This window comes from Podarcis vaucheri (assembly GCF_965113315.1).
Source record: "Podarcis vaucheri genome assembly, chromosome: 3".
NCBI classification, from domain to species: domain Eukaryota; kingdom Metazoa; phylum Chordata; class Lepidosauria; order Squamata; family Lacertidae; genus Podarcis; species Podarcis vaucheri.
Window position 1 is genome coordinate 125,503,512 of NC_138761.1, and position 21,374 is coordinate 125,524,885.

At 40.1% G+C, this 21,374-nt stretch overlaps 1 protein-coding gene across 1 annotated transcript; it reads right to left on the minus strand.

The window, feature by feature from the left end:
* Positions 1 to 2,660: 2,660 nt before the first annotated feature.
* Positions 2,661 to 20,905, minus strand: CCT4 (chaperonin containing TCP1 subunit 4). The gene is made up of 14 exons (XM_082216385.1): positions 20,650 to 20,905; positions 18,584 to 18,636; positions 13,228 to 13,317; positions 11,782 to 11,890; positions 10,556 to 10,698; positions 9,535 to 9,656; positions 9,313 to 9,445; positions 8,559 to 8,698; positions 7,946 to 8,042; positions 7,091 to 7,201; positions 5,135 to 5,265; positions 4,807 to 5,041; positions 3,109 to 3,222; positions 2,661 to 2,819 (listed from the first exon to the last, which is right to left on the minus strand). Exons 1-14 carry the CDS (start codon positions 20,780 to 20,782, stop codon positions 2,805 to 2,807), a joined length of 1,626 nt encoding a protein of 541 aa, XP_082072511.1. The 5' UTR covers positions 20,783 to 20,905; the 3' UTR covers positions 2,661 to 2,804.
* Positions 20,906 to 21,374: the final 469 nt, after the last annotated feature.

Genomic DNA, 21,374 nt, shown 5'->3' on the forward strand with positions numbered 1-21,374 from the left:
TCTGTTCCACGGCTGAACAGCTCTTACCTTCAGAAAGTTTTTCCGAATGTTTAGTTGGAATCTCCTTTCTTGCAACTTGAAGCCACTGGTTTGAGTCCTACCCTCTGGAGTAGGAGGAAACAAGCTTGCTCCAGCTTCCATGTGACAGCCCTTAAGATGTTTGAAGATGGCTATCATATCTCCTCTTTTCCAGGCTAAACATACCCAGCTCCTTCAAGCACTCCTCATAAGGCTTGGTTTCCAGACCCTTGATTATCTTGGTTGCCCTCCTCTGCACACATTCCAGCTTGTCAACATCCTTCTTAAATTGTGATGCCCAGAATTGGACACAGTAGTCCAAGTGTGGTCTGACTAAGACAGAATAGAGTGATACTATTTCTTCCCTTGATCTGAACCCTATTGAAATTCATTTTGTTAGCTTGTGCCCTGTTCTCCAATCTGTTATGGTCATTTTGAATTTGATTCTGTCTTCTGTACCCCTCCCAGTTTGGTGTTATCTGAAAATTTGACGAGCATCCCAATTCCTTCATCCAAGTCATTTATAAAGACGTTGAATAACAACAGGCCCAGGACAGAACCCTGCTGTACCCCATTTGTGACTTTTTTCCAGGATGACAAGGAACCATGAATGAGTACTCTTTGGGTTTGGTGAGTCTACCAGCTACAAATCCACCTAACAGTTACCTCATTCAACCCACATTTTCCAGGTTCCTTACGAGACTATTATGGGGAACTTTGTCAAAAGCCTTAATAAAATCAAGATACACTATGTCCACAGCATTCCCCTGATCCACCAAGTTTGTAATTCCATCAAATAAAGAAATCAGATTGGTCTTGCATGACTTACTTTTGAGAAACCTGTTCTGGGTTTTAGTAATCACAGCATCCTTTTCCAAATGCTCACAGACTGACTGTTCATCTGTTCTACGGCCTTCCCTAGTATCCATGTCAAGTTCACCGGTCAGCAGTTACCTGGGTCTTCCTTTCCCTTTTTGAAGATGGGGACATTTGCCCGCCTCCAGTGTGTAGGGGTCTCACCTGTTCTCCAATAATTCTCAAAGATAATAGACAAAGGCTCTGAAACTACATCCACGAGCTCCTTTAGTACCATTGGATGCAGTTCATCAGGCCCTGGAGGTCTGAATTCATTTAAAATAGCTATGTGTTCCCTTACTACCTTTTGTCCTATCTTGAGCTGCAGCTCCCTCCTTACATCATTTATTCTGTCATCACCAGGTTGGGCAGCATCACTTTTATTTTGGATGAAGACAGAGGCAAAGTAAGGGTTGAGTAGTTCCACTTTTTCTCTGTCACCCAATAGCATTTCTCCATGTTCCCCATGCAGAGGACCTACCACTTGCTTGTTCTTACTTACTTCAGGCATAGCCAAATAAACTTTTTACACCAGCTCTCTATAAATTTCAAGATCTATTGCCTTATTGGGTTTCTATTGATGAAATACGTTATCGGGGGCAAATCTCCATTCATTCTATGCTGTACAACTATATTGTTACCCAAGTTGAAGAGAGCACTGGATGATAGAGAAGATGTATGGTTACTGCCCTTGAACTGACTTAGCTAACCATGTCTACTTAACTGAAAAGTAGCAATTGCATTGAAAATGGACAATACTGCAAGAGACCTTTCAGAAAATATGCACCTCAGCTTATTGTACAGGTAAGTATGGTTTAACAGCGGTCCTCTGAACCCAATGGCAGCACCGAATTAACGCATGTGCATTCTGCTCTATTGATTTGTATGCAGAGGTCCCAAATAAAACAGGAATTTGGATATTTCTCTAGTTTTCTTTCTATTCCTGCACATTACACTAATGTGCAATCATGTACACGCTTGGGAGTAAGCTTAATTATACTCTAAGTGGTTTACTTCTGAACAGATGTGTAACAGATTTCATTAAGACTATAAAAGCTGTTTTTATTAATTCAGATTATGACATTTATATCCCACCTTTCCTAGCTCAACATGGTTTACATGGTTCTTCCCCTCCAACTCTGCAAGGTCAGTTAGGCTGAAAGAGTGACTGGCCCAACGCCATCCCCTAAGTTTCATGGCAGAGCGGCAATGCTGATCTCCCACACCCAACACTCGAACCACGAAATTTCACTGGCTTTTTCCCAATGGTGACAGCAAGTCTAGGCAGACTTGTTCAGGACAAATTGTAGAGGCAATTGTATTAGTTGTAGGTTCTCTTGTTACAAAGTCTTGAGGCACCTTAGAAGACTGACCTAGATTTATGGTACAAGGGCTCATGTCACCAGCAGCATGAACTGATGTAACTTCTGACACCATTCATTTTAGGCGTTTAATTAAAGCTGAAATGAAAACATGTCGTCTCAGCTGAAGCAAAGATGTGGAATTACAGACAGACGAGAAACACAAATTACTTCCATCCTTATCCAGAAAACCCTTTGGCTTGTCTTCTGTTAAGTTTGACTTTGAGTTTGAAGCTACCATGGCTTACTGCTAGCATAACTATAAACCTAGCATAGGTTATAGCATAACTATAAACTGATCAGTTGAAATCAAGAGTGGCAACTTTGGTTTCTGTGGCAATACTGGTTTTAACTCTAACAGCATCAATTGTTGTAAACTGTGGGGGGCGTGCTTTGTTTAGCTATAAAGACAATGTAAACAAGATATGCCTTGAGAATTTAAGTTTTTATTAATTTAAGTTGACAAGTATACATGAAATGTAACTGGGAGTTATGCAACGTCCAATGAAGGAACTGCATTCCAAACTTGCGACACTGTGCTGAGCTGCACAGTCTGTTTCTTTAGTCATCTCATCGAGTATTCACCTGCGAAGAGAAACAGAATGGTATGGAATGATACTTTTAACCATTACCTTCAAATGTCTCTGCATCACCAACATTCTTTTGTATCATTGTTTGCATCCAGCATTAATCTACACTTTCACTAAATTATTTGTCTCTTTAAATTTGAACAGCAACTTTCATCATTTAGTTACAAATGCAGCATGTTAACTTGCAGATTCACATTGTGATCTAATAGGAATTGTCATTTAACATTTGCTAACTGCTATGAAATACCCATTTGCAGGAATGTTAGCCTTTAAGTGTAACTTACCACATCATCAATCTTAAGAATACTGCGGACTGTTTCTGTCGCCAGGGTCAGAGCACTGATGGAAACCAACAGAGGCTGGACCACCAATTCTTCCAGGATATTGGAAATTCCACCCTACAAATTAAGAATGGAAACCTCAGTTTATAAACAAATTACCAGCATAAATTACATGAAATTATGTATCTCAACATTTTCATTCTGGAGAAATGCACCTCTGTCTCATCAGGTGGCCAATCAACTCACGTAACCATATTCACATCCAAGTTTAAAAGTGTGTTTGAGCATGCTGTACATAATCTCATCTTGTAGGAAAGAACAAATATTCTTGTGCAGTAAGTATATGAGGCACTGATGGCATGCAGCCAAGGAATATATTTAATTATACTAATTCTAGTTGAAGTAGCCTTAAAATAATCAAATATTTTATAGTGCTGACTATGTTAATCTTTACCATTTTTAATAAAACCGCAATAAGCTGTGCAATCAAGTGTTATATATAATTATTTTTGTAACACCAGTAAAATGTCATAATAAGAAGAAGACGACTTATCAGTTGTTACATAGTAGGTTTCCATCAAAGATTAAATTTCACAACATGAAAATAAAAGCAAGCCACTTTTTCTGTTGCTTAACTCTGGGCAATAAAAGGTCACTTTTGATGGATCTATAGAGCCAAATATTTAATTCTTGGTTCCTTGGATCAGTAAGCCACAACAATCAATTATCTCTAGGTACATTCCACTATCAAGCTTCAAAAACCACACTTGACATTTTTCAAACATAAGTAAAGTGAAGTTCCAATGAGTAGCTCTTGCATTTAAGATAAAGTTTTATATTTTGGAACCAACTGGACCAAGATCCGTGTTGAATGAATCCATCTGAGTCTATGTTTAAGTTCCAACTGGACCCTGTATCACTAGATTTGTTTTTATGATACCAGTTTGCCATTTTATGTTAATTTGTATTGCTTGTACACCACTTAGAATGTTTAAAAATATTATACTCAGAAATAAAATAAAAATACGTTTAGCAACTGTCACAGCTGAACAGCAAAATAGGCTTGAGAATGCAAGTGAATTTTATGTCAATGCTGTTTTTACAAAACTGAATATGTTAATTTCAACATTTCATCTGATTTTTTATGAATCAATACCATGTAACTAGAATGCAACCCAAGGGATTCCTCTATTGTATTCCTTTGCAGAGGCTGCCAATTATTATTGAAATTACACTTAGTAGTAGTATTCTGCGCACCTGACTGGGTTGCCCCAGCCACTGCAACAAAATGTTGCAGTGCAGGCAACTGCTGTTCATGAGTCCAGCTACTTCAAACCTCATTTTCTATTCAACCAGCCAAACCACCCCAACCACCAGTCAGCATTTTATGGCCACTATTTTTTTATATATATTTTTTTGCCTTTAAATATATCCTGTACCTGAGCGATCCACAAAACCTTTTGATATCTCTGTTCTGCACAGATGGTACCATTTTGGCTACATGTAAAATTCCACTCACACGCGGAACACCAGAAATAAAGAAAACAAATACATGATATTTTTACTGTTCCTTTGAGTTATGCATAATGCGGTGAGCAGCATACGATAAACTACATAATAAACTCCAATATAAAAAACAAAATTCTATGGCATAATATACAATAATATGTATTTGTTTTGTCTCACCACTTTGCACCTTACCTTTCTGACATTAATTCCTGCAGTTCTCTCGCCTTGTGCATGTCTGTTTCTCAACTCAGTCACAGTAGAAATAGGATTAAGGCCTGCATTTTCAGCCAGGGTGGATGGAATTATTTCCAAGGCCTCTCCATAAGCACGTACACAATAAGACTCCATGCCACTCAAGGTGCGAGAATATTCATCCAAGCGTAAGGCCAACTCTATTTCTGGTGCTCCACCACCTGCAATCAGGGCTCTGAAATTAGAATTTTGCAGTTTGAAAATGTTAACAAAAGGCATTTGTAAAGCTGAATGGTGACTTTACTGGTCCATAAGTCTTATACATTACCTTTTCTTTACCAAACAGCGTATGACACACAAAGCATCGTGAATTGAACGTTCAGCTTCTTCAATTACTAGTTTGTTGGAGCCACGGACCACAATTGTTACCGTTTTTCCAGGGCTGGCACACCCTGTAATCTGCAGGACAAAAACAGTGTCACTACAATATTTAGAGAATTAGCAGCACTGCTCCTATGCACACACACACACACCCCGTCCCACCCAAAGAGTCAATGAAGTACCCCCAAAGGCTAATCTAGATCTGAATGAGCAGAAAGAATTGACTCCAATATCCGGACAATCCCAATGGAGATGAATAAAGTTCTTGATCAGATGGAAAGAAGATAACAACCATGCATGTCCATCAAACCACCTAAAATACTGTGATGCCTGCTTGGGGCTGCTCTTCACATTGTTGGAAGCTTCAACCAGTGAGAAATGTAGCAGTCTACTCCGTTATAGGGCTGTATCAGCAGACGCATATTACCCCAGTGTTCAATTAATGGTCTGCTGTAGAGGCTAACTATGTTATAAGTGGCTTGGCCCATCACAAATTAGAGATGACTGTCTTCCCTGAGTCCTGCTATAATCTCCTGGTACCAATAAAGGGTGGACTATCTTTTTGCCAGGTAAAGATGAGAGCCTAATGAACAATTTTCACAGTAGTCCAAAAGTTATGAAAATACCCCACAGTAAAGCTTCAGCGTAATTTCTTTTGGGAATCAGCACTATGATAGAGGGATCATTAACTCTAAGGTGATGAGGTTTCATTCTGTGTGGAAGGTTGTGTTTCACACACGCTACTATTAGTGTTACTATTAGCATACACAGTCGTACCTCAGAAGTCGAACAGAATCCATTCCGCAAGTCCGTTCAAATTCCAAATCATTCGGAAACCAAGGCGCGGCTTCTGATTGGCTGCAGGAAGGTCCTGCAGCCAACCGGAAGTTGGGGAACCCATGTCAGACTTTCGGGTTCCAAAGAACATTTGCAAACCGGAACAATCACTTCCAGGTTTGCGGCATTCAAGAACCAAAACATTCGACTCACAAGGCACTCGACTTCTAAGGTACAACTGTAACTTGGAACCAGTTTACCTACGAGATTGCCTTACCAAACATGTGCCCACTTGACAACTTCAATCGGTGGAACTGGCACTACTACAGGTGCCACATAACACCCCTTACACATTTGTAAGAACTCAATAATTTAGTGTGGAACTCCCTGCCTATTTATATCAAACAATAGATACACTTTCACTGTACAGTTGTACCTTGGAAGTCTAACGGAATCCATTCCAGAAGTCCGTTCGACTTCCAAAACGTTCGAAAACCAAATCACGGCTTCTGATTGGCTGCAGGAAGCCGTGGAAGCCCTGTTGGACATTTGGGTTCCAAAAAAAGTTCGCAAACAGGAACAATCACTTCTGCATTTGCAGCGTTCAGGAGCCAAAACATCAGAGTTCCAGGGCGTTCGGGATCCAAGGTACGACTGTATTTGTTTTGGGCTCTGTTAAAGACATTCCTGTTTATACAAGCCTAACCAAATGCTTGGTAATGATATGAATTGTAATCTAGTTTTTTAACTTTTTGTATGTTTTAATGCAGGTGGCCCAACACACAGCCCAGGGGCCGTCTGCCACCCTTGAGGCCTTTCTGGCGGTTCCCTGAAACATTTGACCCCCTCTCCATCTCACTTTGCCGAAGCTGGGTAAGCAAGGCGCTGGGCTTTGGGAAGGAGGCAGGAGGGCTCTGACAGTGACCTAGAGTATGCAAAGTTGAGCCTCCCTGTTCTGATGTATTGTATTTTTTAAAATCCTGATTTTATGTTTTTATCTTTTTGTAAACTGTTTTAAGGCTTTTACAATCAAGCAATGTATACATTTTATAAAAATGACATGAAAATTACTTCCTCAAGTGTCATAAAGAAGCAAGCTAAAGAGCTAAACAGGAGTTCTGCTTACCTTTACTAGCTTTCCAGATCCATTTAAATTGACCTCTTCTGCCAGTTCAGCAGATCCCAGCATATCCCCAGTAAACTGATCAATATGAGCAACTGGCTTGGTTCCAATGGTCTTTTCAAAAATAAATCAACACAGGGACCATAGATTAAAAAGGTACGATATAGTTCAATACGCTATACTTTATACTCAGGCTGCAATCCTATATCCACTTACCCGGGAAGAAGTCCCATTAAATTTGGTGGGACTTCCTTCCGACCACTCATGTATAAGCTTGAAGTAAGACAGCTGCATCTTTATACGCAAGATGACACATTACCATTTCCTTGGGAAGAAGTGAGACTAATAGAGCCTACTAATTCTTTCACATATTGTTTCCTCCCACAGCCTACATACCAAGTGTGTAACAAATTCCAAAGCAGCACCAATCAGTATTATGACCAATTTCAATTACCGTATTTTTTGCACCATAACACTCACTTTTTTCCTCCTAGAAAGTAAGGGGAAATGTCTGTGCGTGTTATGGAGCGAATGCCTGCGGGTGGCAGTGGGGATCTGCTGCAGTCGTGAGCAGAGGATCCATGGTTCCCCTTCCTTCCCTCCTCCGTGGTTACAAAGCATGGATCCACATGGATCCTCAGGATTTTTGCATTGGGCTACTCCAAACTCACTGTCAAATCACATGTCTGTGGCCACAGCATGAACCACAAAAATCATATATCCACTATTTCGTTTAGAATATTTTTTTTTCTTGTTTTCCTCCTCTAAAAACTGTGTGCGTGTTATAGAGCGAAAAATGCGGTACTTTTTGAATCAAATATTCACCTACAGCAGAACTAGTTAACAGCTCCTCCTTACCTTACATATAAACTCAATGTCTTCTCTTTCAATATCTTTAATCACCATTATCTTCATTTTGTTCAAGAAATGGAGTGCTAGATCACTTAGAGCATCCCTGAAATCAACACAATGAATGAGCTAGAGAATCAGCCAGACTCACAGCAGCGTGACTCACAGCAGTGATGGGCAAGCTACTCTGATCAGACTCAGAATTTCCCAAGACTCAGAACACACCTTTAAGTATCCTGGGCCCGACTAGATGTCATTATTTATCCTGGGCCCAACTGGATGTCATGAAGTGCATCATTGGTTTGAAGCTTTTCCTAAATCTCTCCAAAAGGCCTACAAGCCCTCTCTCTCTCTACTCCCCACTTTACTCAAATTGAGTCACCTAACATAATAGGTAGTTGGACTAAACATTCAACCACATGTGTGTGGGTGAAATCTGACAGTTGGTCAGAGCCTCAAATGTGGCTGAATGTCTGGTCCACTGGCCAGATTCTGTTGTCTGCCCCTGGTTTAAGGAATACGTTTCAGAGCAAGTCTCTTAAACTTTATCACACCGTGAACAATTTTAATCCCGAATATCATTCATTCTTCAACAGCAAGCACATTACTGGAATAAACATACCGCAGAATAGATTTCTGAATGAGCAGCACATTGCATCCTGTCTTCTTAATTTGCTTAACTAAATTGAGAATGTAAGCTCTCTCTTCACGCAAGACTCTGTCCATTTGAGTGTAGTCAGAAACAACAATTTGGTTATCCATCTAACAGAAGAAGCATAACAAAGCTTAACTAAGCATTTAAATCAGAGATAAGACATCGTGGTTCAACTCCCACCATTCCTTACTATTGGCCATGCTGCCTGGGACTGATGGCAGTTGGAACCAGCATGCTGGCTACCCTTAATCAAAATTTCTATATGTAGTATAGTAATACATAACTCACTGTCTACAATCAAAGCATTCAGTTGCAACCTATGCAGTTGCAAGCTGAAGCTTAGTTTATAGAAGAATATGCCACTGATAACTATTTCTTTTATGCTAATACCTCTTTTTCAGGCTTAAACTGAAGAGATATAGGCAGTTCAGTAGTGGGCCAGTAATTCCTGCTGATTCTTAACAGGAAATCTTAACAAAGATTTTGACTGTTAAAAACAAGAGGGCTTAATATCTGATATGCTGTTGGACCACATAAAATCTATGTAAACAACTGATCATACAAGTCAGCCCACCCCTATTTTAAGTTTTTGGCATGTAATTCTATTCAGAAAGTAAAATAATGTACTGTTAGCATACTTAGAATTTTTAAGAAGTTGCAATCAATGTGTAAAGATAGCTGATAATGATGCAGACATAACAAATTAAGCAAAGCAACTTACATCTGTCTTTGGAGCTGACAAGCAGAATTGAATGAGACCTATCTTAGCTTTTTCAACTCTGGTTATACCACCATTGGCCACTTTCTGGGTGAGGACCAGCCCTTCAACCAATTCACAGTCATCAATTGTGCCTCTAGAAAGAAGTATTGAAAGAGTAAGCTAGCACAATAATAATTAAAAATAAATAGGTAACAGAATTTGTATTTTGAGATTACTACTTACCCAAGCTTTTTAACAATTTTGATGTCTCTAAGATCCACACTGCTAGCTGTATTTGGATCTATCACCTTCATCACAGCTTCCACACTCATTGGAGAAAGCAAACTAGAATACTGTGATACAACCTGCAGGGATTTAGTGAAGACCCACATTTTACTTGGGGGGGTTTCATTGGTTATGCACATTTCCATAAGAACTTCCACCAACGGATGTGAATTTCAATCTACCTAACAGTTACATTAAATTAAACAAACGGAGATCAACAGTTTATATTGTTTCTTTGTAGGACTCACAACAGTAAGTAATTGGCATGTTGTTTTCTTAATTTTTCTTTTCTTATTTAAGACAGAACCAGAGAGCAGTATGGAGGTTGCAATTCCCATTCTGAATCTCTAAGTAAATCTCTGACTCAGCAATACAATTTCAGTGGTGAAGTTAAAGAGCAGCAGGGCAAGATCTAAGGGGAAAGAATACGCAGTTGCAAAGGCGGAATTTTCACTATTAAAAGGCAACATTGCAAGTAAATAATGATGCCACACACATTCAAAGGATCCTGCAGAGGGTGCACCTCTCTTTAAATGCTAGCAAGCAGGATCAGAGCGCCAGTGTGGTGTAGTGGTTAAGAGCGGTAGTCTCGTAATCTGGGGAACCAGGTTCACGTCTCTGCACCTCCACATGCAGCTGCTGGGTGACTTGGGCCAGTCACACTTCTCTGAAGTCTCTCAGCCCCACTCACCTCACAGAGTGTTTGTTGTGGGGGAGGAAGGGAAGCGAGAATGTTAGCCGCTTTGAGACTCCTTAAAGGGAGTGAAAGGCGGGATATCAAATCCAAACTCCTCTTCTTCACCATAAAACATTCCTCTCAAGAAATGTCTGGCAATTCTAAGTAATTGAAGCATTCCTAATATTGCTGTAAGGAGGGTCCAAACTTTGGTCTCAATTATTAGTTAATACAGTTGCATGCAATTTATATTTAAAGCACGAGCTAGGCATGCTGTAACCACGTATGTCACAAGTTACCCACCTTTGAGTTCAGTGCAGTAGCTGCATTGTTAAGTAGGGTTTCTCTGTCACTCAGCTCAACAGGCTGCCCCATGCTGGTCAGGATCTCAGTACCTTTATCCAATGCCTTCTGGAATGACTCAGAGATGATTGTGGGATGAATTCCTAGAAAACAGTTTGATTTAAGTTTATTCAACAACACTTAAAAACAAGTCATTGGGGGGTGAAGTTTCCAGTTGAATTAGCATATAAAATATGCTTTGCAATATTGCACATTAATATAGCTCACATCCACTTATTGCCCTTAATCCTGAATATTAAACTGGTTGACAAATGAACTCTAGCAATAGAATTCCAAACCTTCCATTGCCTTGACTAAAAGAAAACACTAATCATCCATTTTAGCTGGACTCCACCCCCATTATTTTAGAGAAAACACAATGCATGAAACAACACTTTAGGTCTATCATAAAAACGATTGTTTCTTTTTCTGATTAAGATCCAATTCCTTCCAAAAAAACAACAACCCCAAATTATAATAAAATTATAATAAAAGTTTTCTGGAATATTTTCCTTCACCATACCTATCATCATCTATCATCATCATTATTATTACTAACCTCCAAAAACTTTGTATCACTGAACATATACACAAAAATCCATTCGGGGGAGATATGTTGCAATTACCACAGGTATGTAATAGTGCCAATACAAAAATTTAGATACATCCAATAGTCATATCATGTCAGGAGTAGGGCTGGGCAATATTTGATTTTCAACATGCTGATATATCACCAGCTAAACATTGTGATACACTGATATATCATAATGTCAGAAATAAGGATGGAGCCATGTAGAGGCACTGGCTGGCTTCACTCCCCCCCCCCCCACACACACACTGTGATTTTTACATGGCGCGCGCGCGCACACACACACACACACACACACACTGATTCACAATATATTGCCAGGTTAAAAACTGTGAAACTGATATCATGATATGGACTTCAAACTGGCTTTGGATGATATATCAATGTATCCAAAAAATAGTAAGTCCAAAACAGACAACCACCTTTCCCCTTTCCTCCCACTAGTACACATACTTTGGGAAAACAAAACATGTATGCTATACTTAGGACTACACAGGTGTTTATATCTTCAGTTTTCTCTTTCAATTTCATCCTTTTGGGTCTCCATTTATTTCATATGCCAAAATTACCTATGTATATTTTTAAAAGTGAAACCTACCTTTCTGAAGGAGTCTGGAACAAGCATCTAGCAGAGCTCCGGCAATGACAACAACAGAAGTAGTGCCATCCCCAGCTTCAATATCTTGCGCTTTGGATAACTCCACCAGCTGTGTGTTGCCAAATGTTAAAAAATTATTATTATTTGCCCTAAATTGCAAGAAAAAATGCAAGAACAAAAAATAATATTCTGTGATTAACAGTATACTGAATATGCTGCAAAACCTCACTGCAGTAACTCCAGGGAAGTATTAATCCAGTTGAGATCAGTGCTGCTCCCAAACGCAGCAGACCTAGCTTACCACATTTTGAGGAAATTGAAGTTAATACGTATTAGCATCTAATGAAATCTCTCAACCAGTGCTACAAACTGAGATATGAAAGCTAGGAGCTAAATGGCACCATAAAACTAAGTTATGGGTGCAACAACGGAATGTCTAGGTGCTGTTTTTATAACAAGAATGAAAAGCTGAAAATGAATGAACTGCAGCTAAAATATTGTGCGCATTTTCCACATGGTTTAGTCCTTCCCCTGTGCACCCCCCTAATATTCTTAAGAGGGTCTCTTCTACGGGCTTCAGAGAGTAGCTGGAAGTGGGGAGGCAGAAAAAGGTCCTCCTTTTTTTCCACCCTGCAGTTTTAATCTGAAATCTTAGGTGCAATACTGCCCCAGAGCTCAGAAACTGCTCACGCTAATAAAATTCCCTGTCACAAAATGCACCTAGAACAATGGGAGTTTTCAACACCACTCTCAACTCTATGTTAGACCATTAAGCCCAGAACATAAGATTACCTAACTACACCACTTGAAGGAATGTTTTTAAATATTGGTTATGGGTGATATCCAATGTCATACTCAAAGTAGGCACAACTGCGTTTGATTTAGCTGTCACTACTCAATTATATGCTCTTCTTGCCAAGGGGCACTCTGGTCAAATACTGTAATAATTTAATTCATGCCACTCAGCCTGAAAATCCATTGTAACAATCTGTCACAATGAACATTAAATTTTAACTAGAATGTTCTGGCAACGGCCATTTGTCCATTGTTACTTGGAATGGTACACAAATAGCCCTAATTCAGGTTAAAAACAAAAACAAAAAAAAGTTTATCAGGCTTATGTGGACCATAAGCATTTTACAATTACAGTAGTGGTTTTCTGTGGCACTTTTGCCAGTTGTTTCTTCGGGAGGGGCTGTGTAATGTCCCAGATTCCGCAAAAGGATCAACATTATGTGTACTGAATCATTGTAACAGTCCTGTATATTTCTTTTTTGGACAGATGCCGTCAGAAGGAAGAGCTCCACATATAGGTGCACAAAATTCTAGGCCCGATGTTGTTTTCTACAAACAACTAAACAGCAGCTAAAAATTTGGAGGACTGTATGTGCATGATTTGATGTCACCTTGGGGACTGACAGGAAATTTAATTTAAATATTACTTGCCATTTTGGCTGCAGGGTGAAGGACCTGCATCTGCTTCAGAATTGTTGCACCATCATTTGTGATTGTTACATCTCCTTTGCCATCTTGGATCTGAAAAAAACACAAGTGTTGTAGACCAACTCAAGAAAGAGAAAAACAAAACAGAGTGCCTGATTTTGTAAGGCACAATGTTCCAAATTACTACGCTAAAAGCCTTGGCTTGTACCAGCAGTGCCACCTGGCAGCAAAGATTGAGGGGGCCGTCTTATGCTACCTGCACACAAGGCATGCTTGTGATGTTACATGTGCAACATGTGACATGCATTTATGACGCCATGAGAAGGCCAGGCGCTGCTGGGCACCCCGCAGTCGGGAGGCCAGGAACTGCACCAGAGCACCCCATACATTGGGGTGGCTGGGCCCACTCCCTGAAAATACTGAAGGGGCCCAAAAATTCTCAGCCCCTATGAGCCAGCACCTCTGGCTTGTGAATGTGTGAAAACTGGGACAGTGAGGAGGGCTTCTCCAGATGATCACAGTGATCTGGTCTGTTTGAAAAGGGCAAAGCTGGTACATCAAGTACGACAGATACATGCCCTTCAACATCTAAGCACACCTACCTTGGAGCCTTGATTAGGCTATCACTCCCCAAACATGTTTAAAGGCGTAAATCTGTCATTTACATTTCACATGTTTATGGTGGGGGGAAATTGAAATATTTGCACCAATTACACAACTGCCGCAAGAAGCATTAGGTACCCTCTTTGCTATAAAGGTCAAAAAAAGTTTAATCCCACCTTACTCTTTTTCAGGTCCTCTTTATTCTTCAGGCCAAAGGATATGCCCTCCCTTTGCACTATTCAAAATCATGAAGCATCTTGCCACCCAACAACCTCACTTTGTTTGCATTCTCAGCACAATCTCTTTATGTTTGTCTGCCTGTATAGTTAGTGCTAACCAAAATAATTAATTTGGAACCTGCTCCATGACGATTTAATCATAAAGCCTTTTCCCCACACAACTGAAAAAGTTTATGAACAATAAATAACTTCAGGAGAGAGAGACACCACCACAAAAGGGAGAATAAAAATGTTCAGGATGTCTCTGCAGCTTTTAAGTTGGAATATTAATGGCTTTAATTCCCCGGAAAAAAGGAAGAGGATCTTTCATTTATTAAAAAAGGAACAATTAGATATTATCTGTTTGCAGGAAACACATGTGATCACGCTCCACAGAAAAGTGTTAATCAACAAGAGACTAGGCCAAGAATTTATTTCATCGGACCGAGTGAAGAAAAGAGGAGTTGTGATATATGCAAAGGAGAGCCTGTCACCAAAATTCCTTTTTAAAGACGATCAAGGAAGAATCTTGGCAATTGAAGTGCAAATACAAGGGGGGAAATTTTTAATTTTGGAAATCTATGCACCGAATGAGGGGAAATCGGAATTTTACAAGAAGCTGCATGAGACAATGTTGGACTATATGGACTATAACAACATCATTATGATGGGTGATATGAATGGGGTGGTATCTATGAACATGGACAAAGCGCAAAACCAAAATATGACAAAAGAGGGCAGACTACCAAAAACTTTTTTTGAACTAACTGACAATATGGACTTGGTTGACATTTGGAGGACAAAGAACCCCCTGGGAAGAGAGGGGACATTCTTCTATGAAGCCAAAATGACATGGACAAGAATCGACCAAATTTGGATAACTAGAGGACTGGCACCTAAGGCTAGAAAGGTGGAAATCTGCCCAAAAACCTGCTCCGACCATAACGCAGTAAAGATGGAAATGAGACTAACTACAACCGGCTCCTTTAGATGGAAGATGAATGACACCTTATTTAAAGACAAGGAGATTGTTAAAAAGGCCCAAAAGACTCTGAGTGATTATTTTGAAATAAATCTGAAAACTACAGTGGAAAAAAGAGTAATCTGGGATGCAAGGCAGGCGGTTATGAGGGGGTTTCTGATACAACAGAATACGATAAAGAAAAGAGCCCAGAATGAGAAAAAAGATAAGATCTTGGACAAAATAAAAGGTGAGAAAAAGTTAAGACTGAAACCAAAGTCACAGGAGATTCTGAGAGAAATTAAACTCTATCAAGCACAATACTCAAAACTGATAAATCAGGAAGTTGAATGGAAAATCAAACAAATGAAACAAAGGACTTTTGAATCGGCAAACAGATGTGGAAAACTGCTAGCTTGGCAGTTGAAAAAGAGACAAAAATTGAATACGGTTACCAACCTAGAAGTTGAAGGGAGAAACATTCAGAACCCTGTGGAGATCAGAAAATGCTTCCAGAGATATTTTAAACAACTTTATACCCAAGAGCCGCAAAAAGAGATTGAGATAGACCAATTTTTAAGAAACAACGGATTGCCAAAACTATCTCAAGAAAATAAGACAGAACAAGAGATTGAAGGTGCCATTCAGAATATGCAATTGGGCAAATATCCAGGGCCGGATGGGCTTACCTCTAGGTATTATAAGACTTTGAAAGATCATTTGATTCAACCATTAAAAGAGGTTTGCAATGAGATTATGGGGGGGGGAGAAGGAACCGGAGTCGTGGAAAGAAGCTTTCATCACATTGATACCTAAATCTGAAACTGAAAAGACACAACTCAAGAACTACCGTCCCATTTCCCTGTTAAATGTGGATTACAAAATTTTTGCAGATATTTTGGCAAATAGATTAAAAAGAGTGTTAAATGAAGTGATTCACAAGGACCAGGCAGGCTTTCTCCCAGGTAGACATTTGTCTGATAATACAAGGAACATTATTGATATTTTGGAGCTTTTGCAAATGAACACTAATACAAAAGCAGTATTGATTTTTATTGATGCGGAGAAGGCCTTTGACAACATCTCATGGAAATTTATGAAGAAAAATCTTAAAGGGATGGGAGTGGGACGGGGGTTTGAAAACGGTATAGAAGCAATTTATTCAGAACAAAAGGCAAAATTGATAGTTAATAATGTGGTGACAGAAGAGTTTAAGATTGAGAAAGGAACACGACAGGGCTGCCCTATCTCCCCACTGCTATTTATTTCGGTCCTGGAGGTCCTCCTGAACATGATCAGAGGGGACCGGTTGGTTGAAGGAATCCAGGTCGGAGCTAAACAGTATAAACTTAAAGCTTTTGCAGATGATTTGGTTTTGACATTACAGGAGCCAGAATCTAGTACGAAAAGGGTGTTAGAACTGATTCAAGAATTTGGTCGGGTGGCGGGATTTAAATTAAATAAGCAGAAAACTAAGGTTTTGGGGGGAAAACTTGCCAAATTCAGAAAAAGAAAGGTTTCAGAAGGAGACAGACCTAAATGTGGTTAAAAAGGTGAAATATCTAGGGGTTAATATGACAGCTAAAAATCTGAATCTATTTAAAGATAACTATGAAAAATGTTGGTCAGAAATTAAAAAGGACCTAGAAATTTGGTCAAAATTGAAGCTTTCCTTGTTGGGTCGAATTGCTGCTATAAAGATGAATGTATTGCCAAAAATGTTGTTTTTGTTTCAGACCTTGCAGATTGTGGACAAGACGGAGTGTTTCAAGAGGTGGCGGAGAGATATCTCCAGGTTTGTCTGGCAGGGCAAAAAGCCCAGAATAAAATTTAAAATATTAACTGATGCTAAAGAAAGAGGGGGGTTTGCCCTGCCAGACATGAAATTGTACTATGAATCAGCAGCTTTCTGCTGGTTGAAAGATTGGCTACTTCTGGAGAACACTGACATTTTGGACTTGGAAGGGTTCAACAATGTATTTGGGTGGCATGCATATTTGTGGTACGACAAGGTTAAAGCTCACAAAGCTTTCAAGAACCATATTGTCAGGAAGGCAGTGTTCAATGTCTGGACAAGATATAAAGATTTATTAGAAAGTAAGACCCCAAGGTGGTTGTCACCAATGGAAGCTAAGGCTCAGAAAAGACTCAATATGGAGGCCAACTGGCCAAAATATTGGGAAATAGTAGAAAAAAATGGAGACACATGGAGATTGCAGAGTTTTGAGAAATTAAAGGATAAAATGCGAGATTGGCTACACTATGCTCAGATTAGGGAGGCCTTTAATATGGACAAAAAAACAGGCTTCCAGGTGGAAAAATCGAAACTAGAAACAGAACTGTTAGAACCAAAAATTAAGGTACTTTCAAAAATGCATAACTTGCTGTTAAAATGGAACACTCAGGATGAAACGGTTAAATCAGCTATGATAAAATGGGCACGAGACATTGGCTACAATATTATGTTTGCTGACTGGGAACGGTTATGGACCACCGGTGTGAAATTCACGGCATGTAATGCCTTGAAAGAAAATATTATGAAAATGATATATAGGTGGTACATGACCCCAGTCAAGCTTGCAAAAATATACCATTTGCCAGACAATAAGTGTTGGAAATGTAAAGAAACTGAAGGAACATTCTTTCACCTTTGGTGGACGTGCCCAAAGGTTAAGGCTTTCTGGGAAATGATCTATAATGAACTAAAAAAGGTATTCAAATATACCTTCCTTAAGAAACCAGAGGCCTTCCTTTTGGGCATTGTCGGCCAAATGGTGCCAAAGAAGGACCGAACTTTTTTTATGTATGCGACAACAGCAGCAAGAATACTCATCGCAAAGCACTGGAAGACTCAAGATTTGCCCACTCTGGAAGAATGGCAGATGCAACTGATAGACTACATGGAACTGGCAGAAATGCCTGGCAGAATCCGAGACCTGGGAGAAGAGATAGTGGAAGAGGACTGGAAGAAATTTAAGGTTTATCTGCAAAAGTATTGTAAACTGTATGACTGTTAGAATGATGCAGGATATAAAGATAATGTGGCATTAGTGACAAATTTGAAAGGAATATGTAAAAATTGGTATATAAGAACAAAGGTGAAATTCGAACAATATTATGTTAAGCTCAAATAAATGATAAGAAAAGGGAAAAATCGGAGACGTAATAGCTGAAATGTATAATATAAAATAAGATTTGAAAGAAGGTGAAGTATTGCTGAATAAGATTTTATAAACAGGAACACAGAAAAGGGAGATGCGAGGGAGCCATGAAAGAGGGTTATGGAAATAATATTTAAGAAACTGAATTATTTTCTTTTTTATGTCTTTTTATGTCTTTTTTGCTTGTTTTTTGTATGCTTTGTATGTTTTTCTTGTATTTTTTTGGCTTATGGTGTTCTTCTTTTTTTGATTGTGAATGGGAAGTTTGTTGTATTGTTTAAAACCCTTAATAAATATTTTATAAAAAAATAATAATAACTTCACAACAGCTTAGAAAATGGATTACGTAGAATTCATAAGCACCATTTAAAAATTTGCTACATGCACAATATGATAGCCATACACTCAAGACGTACCATTTTATCCATTCCCTTTGGTCCAAGGCTTGTCCTAACCGCATCTGCGACCGCTAAAATAAAAGTGAAAAATATAATTTTTATTTTCCAGCAAACATTGGAATGAACCAGGCAGCAACCATACATGGCAGATCCCTGAAGCTCTGATGCCCATCTAATTATTCTAGGTTGGTTCTGCTGGCTGCACAGGAAAGCCTAGCCATGGACACCACTAACTGATGGGATGGAGCTAGTAGAAATGCTGCCCCATGCATTCCTTGGGCTCTGATCCCATTACAAATCTATCCCTGTCTGGAGCCAAACTCAGCCTAGACATGGGAGGTGATGGAGGATGGGACTGAAAGCACCACCACCTATGGGAATTTCCCTTCTCTCTGTGGACAAGAGGAGCTGTTCCCTGCAGCACTAAAAATGTGTTTGCTGGCATCCTGAGGCATGTCAGGTTGCCAAACGACCTTATGATGCCCCCTAAATTTATCTTCGTCACTTATGTTTAGGTGCCTTTTGAAGTCTTCCAGGTGTCAACAGGCCTTTCCAGGTATGCATGTGCATTTTATGAGATTGGCCAGTTCTTTATGACTTTGTGATTGGTGAATTCTTCACAACTTTTTCTGCTTTTAGTCTTCTTACATTTATCCTGACTTTATGTTTGTTCTACACTGCTTAGATGTTTTCAATACAAGTTAACCCTGTCATCTCCAGCCCAATATGTGAAGGCACCATGGTGTCCATGAAAGCCTTCCTCAGTCCTCTGGGCTGTTACTATCTTACAATGACAACTCTCTTACACAAAATACAGGAATGCCTTTCATAAAAGGTGAAGCTTATTTCAGATCACTGTAATTCTATATTCGTATTTGGGGGGCCCACAGTCCACCAATATGTTCAATTAGATTTATTTTGCTCTGATAACCAAGATACATACCTCCAATTTATTCATGATTGCTACAGCATTATCTATGTACATGGCGCATGCAGTCTCCAACACTAAGGGAACAAGGGCCTGATTTCTGAGTAGGTATGCACATGAATGAGAAACACAGAAAGTGTCCGGTCCCCCCAATATTCAGCAAGCTGTGTGTGCACTATTAATACTGTTTCATCTTTGGAGCTCTTCCGGCTTTGCAGAGATGCCCCCTTCCCTCTCCCCTCACACAGCAAAAGATTGACTTCAGCAATCTTCAGCATGGTTACCTTTGTGCTGGTCCTAACACCATAACTTAGCAGTTCTCAAACTTTCCTCTGGGTCACACTTTTAGAATAAACTGGCCACATCAAGTTTTTTGTTGATAAGAAATGCATTGGAAAACAAAAAGACACAACTGCTATCGGTGCTTGATTTATAACACAGAACACAACCCCTTTATAATAGGAGCAGGAGACACCCAGAAAGTATGAAACAATGCAGAACATGAATCATTCCCAAAATACTGATCTGGTTGGCAACTGTGAGAATAAGATGCTAGATTAGATGGGCTACGGGTCCAGCAAGGCTCACATTATTATTATTATTATTAATTAATTAATTAAATCTATCACCCAAAGTTTCACAGCACAATATTTAATCACTATGTACAAGTGGTACATTTGTAGCTGAAAAATAAATTACTTGCATCACAATGTACTTCTGCAAAATCACTGTCTAGCATGCTTGGTTATTATCCTACTACTGCCATCATCATTATTATTATTAATTAAATTTGTATACCGCCTTGCCTCCTGAAATCTCAGGGCGGCTCCCAGCACAAAAAATGCAGAATACAAAGCACGTAATAAAAGCAAGAAGAAAAACGAAACAAAGCAATAGCCCCCTATGTTATGTCCCCAAGCACGTTCAATGGATTCTGCACAGCCCCGATGCCACACACGGCGCCACCTGCGAAGGAGGGAAGGGGAGCCGCTGCCCGGTCTCCGAGGGGTGGAGGGGCGACGGAGGGCGTGGCGCGGCCTAGGAAGCCCCCCCGGCCCCCTATCAGGAGACAATGGCGCCTTCCGCTCTCCCCCCCCCCCGCGCTCGGCCTGGGGAACAAGGCGCGCTTCCCCCCGGCCTGGGCCCGCGACATTACCTTTCCCCGCCGAGATGTTGCTGAAGCGGATCTGGGTGGGCTTGTCCCTGTCCTGGTAGGAGCCGCGGTTCCCGCCGGAGCTGCGGCTCCCCGCGCCCGCCAGGCCGCCCTTCGTGCCCACATTCTCCGGCATGACTGACCCCGGATGCCCCTCTGGAGCCCCCGATGGAGATGGATTGCGCTGCCTCCCCCCGCCCGCCCGCCAAGCTCCGGCGCCAGCCCCAACCGATGCTCCCTCGCCGACCCGAAAGTTCCAGAAGGCGCCGGGGAAGAAAAGGGCCTTTCCCGCAGTCGCCGAGAATGACGTCATTCACAAAGGCTGTCTATCGCAAATGCCTTTCCTCCGCACCAAAAATAAATTATTATATATATTTTTTTAATGGTTTGCTGTGGTATAAATCTGGAGAAGAGAAGCAGGAGCACGTAAGAAAAGACACCTGACAGAAGCCAAAAACATTTACAAACGGGGGTTAGTAGGAACTGGCGAGTGCGATAGGCACCTACAGGCAGTGCTGTTATGAATTCTGATCTCAGAGTGCAAAATATAATATCGTTTATTTATTCATAAACTTTCCCCCCTTCTAACAGTCTGACAAAGACTTTGCTGTTCCAGAAGGCTTTTACTTATTGCTCTCTTGGTTTTATTTTAGTGACGCTACCTCTGTTACTGATGTTTATTTGGTGTTTATCGGTTGTATTTTTTATTATTTTATTTATATGTCACC